The sequence below is a fragment of the Otolemur garnettii genome, unplaced genomic scaffold, assembly GCF_000181295.1.
Source record: "Otolemur garnettii isolate 467f Iridium unplaced genomic scaffold, OtoGar3 scaffold00146, whole genome shotgun sequence".
Classification (NCBI taxonomy): domain Eukaryota; kingdom Metazoa; phylum Chordata; class Mammalia; order Primates; family Galagidae; genus Otolemur; species Otolemur garnettii.
In genome coordinates, this window is record NW_003852541.1 from 249,986 (window position 1) to 258,096 (window position 8,111).

At 42.6% G+C, this 8,111-nt stretch overlaps 1 protein-coding gene across 3 annotated transcripts in view; it reads left to right on the forward strand.

Moving 5' to 3' along the window:
- KIAA0232 (KIAA0232 ortholog) overlaps positions 1-8,111 on the forward strand; it is a 65,546-nt gene that overhangs the window by 36,280 nt on the left and 21,155 nt on the right. For 2 of the 3 annotated variants that reach the window (XM_023518744.1, XM_023518745.1), the window contains 2 exons: positions 4,326-4,463; positions 7,610-7,654. In XM_023518744.1, coding sequence (XP_023374512.1) covers positions 4,326-4,463; positions 7,610-7,654 — 183 coding nt within the window. The remainder of the gene's footprint in view (positions 1-4,325; positions 4,464-7,609; positions 7,655-8,111) is intronic. The other variant, XM_023518746.1, reaches the window with a different exon arrangement.

The window sequence follows — 8,111 nt, forward strand, 5'->3', positions numbered from 1 at the left end:
TCGGGTTTGAACCCACCACCTCTAGTATATGGGGCTAGCGCCTTACTCCTTTGAGCCACAGGCACCGCCCACCAAAGTTGTTTGTTTGTTTGTTTTGGTTGCAGTTTGACTAGGGCGGTTCAAACCCACCAACTCACCAACTCAGTATATGGGGCCAGCGCCTTCCTCAGCCACAGGTGCCCCACTCTTTTTTTTTTTTTTTTTAAAGAGACAGAGTCTCACTTTATCACCCTCAGTAGAGCGCTGTGGAATCACAGCTCATAGCAACCTCCAGCTCTTGGACTTAGTTGATTCTCTTGCTTCAACGTTCCGAGTAGCTGGGACTATAGGCTCCTGCCACAGTGCCCAACTATTTTTTTGGTTGCAGTTTGGCTGGCACCCTACTCACTGAGCCACAGACGCCACCCACATCACATATATTCTATGTGGGATAAATTCTACATTTTAAAAGAAATATAGTTAGATATCTGCCAGTCATTATAATTTTTTCTTTTCTTTTTTTTTTTTCTTTGACAAAAGAGTCTTACTTTGTCACCCTCAGTACAGTGCTGTGGTGTAATAGGTCACAGTAACCTCAAACTCTTGGGCTCAAGTGATTCTCTTGCCTCAGCCTCCCAAGTAGCTGGGACTACAGACCCCCACCACAATGCCTGGCTATTTTTAGAGAGGAGGTGTCTCTCTCGCTCAGGCTGGTCTTGCCTGTGAGCTCAGGCAATCTGCTCCCCTTGGCCTCCCAGAGTGCTAGGATTACAGGTGTGAGGTACAACTCCCAGCCCCAACTAACAATTTTTTTTTTTTTTTTTGGCAGTTTATGAAATAGAGCCAAAGAATCCCCCACCCTACCGCAGCCTCCTAGGAATTACCTTGAATAATAACTAGCTTTGGTTCTTTTATGAAAAATAAACTTAAAATTGCTACTCATTGGCTCAGCACCTGTGGCTCAAGTGGCTAAGGCGCCAGCCACATACACCTAAGGTGGCGGGTTCAAATCCAGCCCGGGCCCGCCAAAATAACAATGACAGCTGCAACAAAAAATAGCTGGGCATTATGGTGGGCGCCTGTGGTCCCAGCTACTTGGGAGGCTGAGGCAGAAGACTCGCTTGAGCCCAGGAGTTGGAGATTGCTGTGAGCTGTGATGTCACAGCACTCTACCCACAGGGACAGCTTGAGGCTCTGTCTCAAAAGAAAAAAAAGAAGAAAGTAGATCATCATCATAAGACCTACTAGGAAAAAAAGGGCTGTGGTTAATCTGAAATTATGCTTGTTTGCTTTTTAGAGGCAAATAATGGTTCTTTTGAACAGTGAGATCCCAGTGGGTTCACTGTTGAGTCCTCAGATTCGGCTTTATCTGTCATTCATAAGCAACCACATGTTTGTCCTAATTTGGTTTGGGGTTGGGAGAAGGCTCATGTAACTAAAAGTCTAGAAGTAGGTCTGGCCCCAGCTTGGTTTAAATCAGAGCTTGTGCGTGCTCTGCCCCTCTGCCTGGCTCCATCTGTCAGCTTGCTTTTGCAGCCAGCACTTTACCGGGTGGAGGACAAGGGCAGGGGGCATATTTCTGGCATCATAATTTCACACACAGTCCTGAGGAAGTGTCCCCTTCTTTCCCAGCAAAAAACATGACGTCCTCATTTCTTATTGGTTATACACCTCTGTGTAAGCGAATCCTTGTGGCCAAGGGCCTAAGCCAATTAAGGCCTGATGGGGGTGGCATGAGTCCCATTTAGATGAATGGTGGTTTCGGTTGTTCAGGATGCTGTGAAACAGGAAGGTGTGGGAGGCAAGGGTGATTCTCCACCCAGCAGTGACTTGGTGGAGCCAACTGCTGTTCAGATTGTTACGTTCTTTTTCTCCTTCCAGTTCTCAGTCTCCTTTTTTGCTAGAAGATAGCACAGGAAAGTCAATCAAATCTCCAGGCTTAGCTTAGCTCACAGCAGTGTCTAGAAAAGCGCCTAGATAAATAGATGCTTGTGCTGGGACCTTCAAAGCTGTATCTGCTCTTGGTATGTGATACTTGTATTCCGTCTTTCTCATTAAGGCTTCCAAAAATCATCCTTAATTTTTCTTATAGTAAAAATAGTTACTAATTTTGAGTAACTATTTGGCACATATCTAATATTTTATGCAGGTTTCTTTTTTTATTTTGGCCAGGGCTGGGTTTGAACCCGCCACCTCCAGCATATGGGGTCGGTGCCCTACTCCTTTGAGCCACAGGCACTGCAAAACACATGTCTAATATTTTATGTTATGTATAAATAGACTTAATACGACATAGGAGACCAAAAAGGTAATAAGTAAAATAGAAATATCTTGGATCTTTTTATACTACATTCTTTTTCTTCCCTCTTTTTTTTTCACTAGTAGGTTCACAATCCTGAGGAACTACCTTCTTTTTAAGTCTGATTAACAGTTAAGTGCTATTTGGTTAACTAAGTTATGATACATTAGCAAAGTACGTGAAGCTAGAAAAAAATAAAACTAGGGAGCTCTGAAGTGAAAAGAGCAGAATATAAACAAATGTTTCTAACGTACTATGGTTTGTGTAGCTTTTGCTGTAAATTGAGGTTTCTTAATGAATACTACCTAAAATTACCTGGCAAAACAGCACTTAGATACAACATTTATAATGTGGTAAACTCACTCTAATTTCTTATGTTGTTTGAATCATAAACACTGAGTTGCTTTATACTTTTTGCATCTGTCAAACGTTAAAACAGGCTTGGCACCCTGTGGCTCAAGCGTCTAAGGCGTCAGCCACGTAAACCTGAGCTGGCAGGTTCAAATCCAGCCCCGGCCCGCCAGACAACAATGATGGCTGCAACCAAAAAATAGTCGGGCATTGTGGCGGGCACCTGTAGTCCAAGATACTTGAGAGGTGGAGGCAAGAGAATCGCTTGAGCCTAGGAGTTGGGAGTTGCTGTGAGCTGTGATGGCATAACACTCTACGCAGGGCAACAGCTTAAGGCTTTGTCTCAAAAAGAAAAAAAAGTTAAGACAGATTTGTGATTGCTTGTGCCTATAATCCCAGCTACTGGGGAGGCTGAGGCAGGAGAATCAACTTGAGCGCACAAGTTCAAGACCAGCCTGAATGATAGATATAGTTAGACTCTCATCTCAAAAAACAACAACAAAAAAAATTAAAACAAGAAGTAAAATCTCCATTCCCCAGATTTACAGTTGACATGTAAATACAGTTCCAACAGTATTTTTCACATCCTGATAGAGTACAAAGAGAATTTTTTTTTTTTGAGACTGAGCTTGGGTAGAGTGCTGTGGCATCACAACTCACAGCAACCTCCATTGTTGTTTGGTGGGCCTGGGCTGGATTCGAACCCGTCACCTTAGGTGTATATGGCTGGCGCCTTAGCCACTTGAGCCACAGGCACCGAGCCATTCAGTTGAAATTTTTACCTTTTTTTTTTAAGAGACAGAGTCTTACTTTGTTGCCCTCGGTAGAATGCTGTGGTGTCACAGCTCACAGCAACCTCCAGCTCTTGGGCTTAGGAGATTCTCTTGCCTCAGCCTCCCAAGTAGCTGGGAATACAGGTGCCCGCTGCAACGCCCAGCTATTTTTTGCAGTTTGACCGGGGCCGGGTTTGAACCTACCACCCGTGGTATATGGGGCCAACGCCTTACTCACTGAGCCACAGCCACCACCCAGAGATTAATCTTTAATGTACTAAAATGCTAAACAGAAATATCAAGAGAAGAATTTAATGAAATTCTATAAATGCCTTCTAAGCAACTAATAACAAGTTCAGTTAAACTCATACCTGTGGATTAATGTCTGCATTTGCCAGTTTCTATTTGTGTGAAGTCATTTTCAAAGATGAAATAAATGTTATAAATATTAACAGGGCAATTAGGTAAGAAAAAGAAATAGACATTCAGATTAGAAAGGAAAAGTGAGACTAACTCTAGTCATGTATAACTTGATCTTATACAATATTTAGAAAATCCTAAGGAATGCAAAGAAAGCAATTCCATTTACAATAACACCAGAGAGACAAAATACTTAGGAATAAATTTCACCAAAGAAGTGTAAGCCTTGTGCCCTAAAAACTATTTTAAAAAAACAACATACGTTCACCATCAGAAAACAGTGTTCTGTGGTTTCAGCACAATCTCAGCTTCCTTTATTGCAGGTATTGACAAGTGCATTCCAAAGTTCATAGGGAAATGGAAGGGGCCTTTTCGTGACTTAATATATTGTGTGGCAGGGGAAATGTGTATTCAAGTAGATGGAGTAGATGTAGATGTTCATAGTAGAGTGTGAGACTTGCTGTTTAGCTGAGGTCATTTAACCGGGTGTGGTCTTGTTGTAGGAGAATGACATCTTCCTGGGCTGGGAAAAAGGAGCTTGTAAGAAATGGGGAAAGAGTAAGAAAAAGTGTTCAGATCTAACTCTAGAAGAAATGAAAAAACAGGCTGCTGTCCAGTGTCTTCGATCTGCTTCTGATGAAGTAAGTTTGCATTTTTTTCTAATATTTAAGAGGGGGGATGCTTTAGTTTACAAATTTAACAACTTGACCAAAAAAACTTAGGAAAATAGACTACTTGTCATCTTACCCCTATAACAGGAATATTGTTACTTTTCTTTTATGGTATTTTTTCATGTATTTAGGGTTTTCTAAGGTATATTCTTGTGGCTCAAGTGGCTAAGGCACCAGCCACATGTACCTAAGGTGGCAGGTTCGAATCCAGCCCGGGCCCACCAAACAACAACTAAAAGAAATAGCCGGGCGTTGTGGCGGGCGCCTGTGGTCCCAGCTACTTGGGAGGCAGAGGCAGGAGACTTGCTTGAGCCCAGGAGTTGGAGGTTGCTGTGAGCTGTGATGTCACAGCACTCTACCCAGGGGGACAGCTTGAGGCTCTGTCTCAAAAAAAAAAAGTATATTCTTGTATATAAGACACTTTGATTAGGGTATACACAAAATTTTGTCTTCAATTTAGCATTATATATTTCATCCTGTTTTTACATTGTCTTTACTCTTTTTAGTGGTTTATTTACATTTTGTCCAGTACTGTTTCAACAGCAGCACAATATGATTGTTAGTGCTGATATCTAGCCTGCTCTGGATTTTTTTCATTATGTTGTCTAAAATATTTTATGTGTGGTTTTCCATGGTCTCCATTATTTCTTTTGTGTATATTCCTAGAAGTGGGATAGCAGTTTACATACTTTAAATCAGGCATCCTCAAACTATGGCCCACGGCCCACATGCTGCCCACCAAGGACATGTTTTTGCCACCGCTGCCTGTCCTGCTTAGCAGCTGACTTGTCCCGGGGCCGCAATCTGGCCCTCCAACAGTCTGAGGGACAGTGAACTGGCCCCCTGCTTTAAATGCACTGTATTGGGCCAGGGTCAGTGGCTCACACCGTAATTGCAGAACTCTAAGAGGCTGCAGGAAGTGGATTGCTTGAGCTTACAAGTTGGAGACCAGTCTAAGCAAGATCAAGACCCCCATCTCTACTAAAGTAGCCAGGTATTGTGGTGGGTACCTCTCATCTACTGAGGAGGCTGAGCCAAGAGTATCACTTGAGTCTAAGAGTTTGAAGTTGCTGTAAGCTGTGATGCCAGCAGCACCCTACCAAGGGTGACAAAGTGAGACTCTGTCTCAAAATAATAACACTGTATTTTCATATGATTGGTAATTTTTGATGGGGTTGAGTGCCATGATGTCATTATAACTCACAGCAACCTCAAACTCATAGGCTCAAGAGATCCTTTTGCCGCCTCCTCCTGAGTAGCTAGGACTATAGGCGCCTACCATGATGCCCAGCTAATTTTCTGCTTGTAGTAGAGACAGGGTCTCACTCTTGCTCAGGCTGGTCTCAAACTCCTGAGCTCAGGTGAGCCACCAGCCCAGGCAACTTTTTGGTTTTTAGAAAAAATAAGATTGTATTATTCTTTTGGCATTTCATGTACAATATTTCCCATATTTTTAGTATAATTTCAGAGTATCATTATCCATTTAAATTAATATGATGAATTCTTATGTTATCTAGGAGATCATAAATCCTTAAAAAAATTACTTTTCTTTAACCATCCTATTTGAAACAGTGTGGTTTAAGTACTTTATGATGCAAGGTCAAATTGAGAGGATTTTGACCTGAAGAAACTTCCTTCCTTCAAAGTTCTGAGGTGCAGACAGGCAGCGGGGCTACATTTGATAAGCTGTGGAAGTTTAACCGTGTCTGGCTGCCACCAACTGCATCTGCCCTTACACACTCACTTGCTCAGTCTTTCCCACCTTTGGGTTTTCATCCAATTAAGAACTGTCTGTGAAACCCTAGTTTCCTGGCCATGTACTCAGGTACCTTGTGTATACCTCACAGGTTATGGTCTTCACATCTAAATTACAGTTATTTATTTGACTATGGTCACTGTGGTAAGAGCTGGGAATTACTCATCTCTTTTATTTCCTGTTGCCTTGTAGAGTGAGTGTTTATCACATAGAAGGTGCTGAATTTCTCTTGAAATGAATCTAATATTTATTTGTTTAAAAAAAGCTTATCATTTTCATTGTATCCTTTTCCTCTTTCCAACTGTTTTCCTCTCCCGACCTTTTTGTTTTTTGTTGTTGTTTTTATTTTTTGGGGGGGGTAAGATAGAGTCTCTCTTTGTCACCCCTAGTAGAGTGCCCTGGTGTCATAGCCCCTAGCAACCCCTAACTCTTGGGCTCAAGTGATTCTCTTGTCTCAGCCTCCCAAGTAGCTGGGAACTACACGTGCCCTCCACAGTGCCCAGCTATTTTCAAAGATGCGATCTCTCTCTAGCTCAGGTTGGTCTCAAGCTCATGAGCTCAGGCTGTCCACCCACTTTGGCCTCCCAGAGTGCTGGGATTACAGGTTTGAGCCACTGTGCCCGGCCACCCTTTTGATTTTTTAAACTTCTGAGTTTCTTAAGGCTTCTGTCTCGGTATGGATTAGGAATTTGGAAGTTACTGCTTATATGCTATAGTCAGTTACCATTCATTTCATGACTACATAAGTAGGAACATAATTAGCCTAATTTAGAAAAAAATTGTAAATATACTCATATATGAAGGACACAGGTTTATCTTACTAAAACCAGGTACTAGAAGTGTAGCAGCCTTAGTAGGTACCTGAACTGACTCTAGTATGGGCAAAGTCACTTCCCATAGTGACTTGCAGTCTGTCATTTTCTTCCCTCTTGGGACTGGGCCATTCCCTCTTTCTGAAGTCTGACTTTGGTGATTTAGGGCACATATGATCAAGAGTGGCTCTTCCAGCCCAGCGTGATCCCTGCACTCAAGTCCCACACCATCTGAGAGAGATTCTGTAATTGGCTGGGCTTAAGCCAGGTGTCCACTCCTGATTGATAAGCCACAGGGGAAGTCCACAGAGAAAGCTGTGGTTAGACATTCACCCAAATGGTGTTTTCTTCATAATACAGAGGGAGTAGATGGATAAATGTAATTTATAGTTTTTAAAGGAATTCAAAATGTAAATGGTGTTCTTAGTGAAAGATTTGTTCAGGTAAATTTGAGCAAAATCCAAAGAAGCTGCTGAGACATGACATGGTTGGGAAGAAAACATGGGTAGGGCAGTTTCATTCTGAGAAAGGATCTTATTTCTTCTTAGGACCAAAGTTGCTGCAAAATGACTAACCTTCCACTCATGGTTAAGGTGAGTGAGCAACGAGGGCAGCCGAAATCAACTGCGAAAGGACGAAGAGTATAAAAACATAAGGGTTGGACAAGACCCTACTCCTAGAGCGTACTTAATTTGTATATAATTCATACTAGCTAAGTATGTTCTGTGTTGAGAACAAGTTGGTATTAGGCAGAAACAGTACCAGGGAAGGATAGTGGTTTGCAAAGATTCTTGATTCTTTAAGTTATTGCTTTGAAAAAAATGCTTTTCGGCTCAGCACCTATAGCTCAACCGGCTAGGGTGCCAGCCACGTACACCTAAGGTGGCGGGTTCGAATCCCCAGCCCGGACCCCCCAAACAACAATGACGGCTGCAACCAAAAAATAGCTGGGCACTGTGGCGGGTGCCTGTGGTCCCAGCTACTTGGGAGGTGGAGGCAGGAGACTCGCTTGAGCCCAGGAGGTGGAGGTTGCTGTGAGCTGTAATGCCA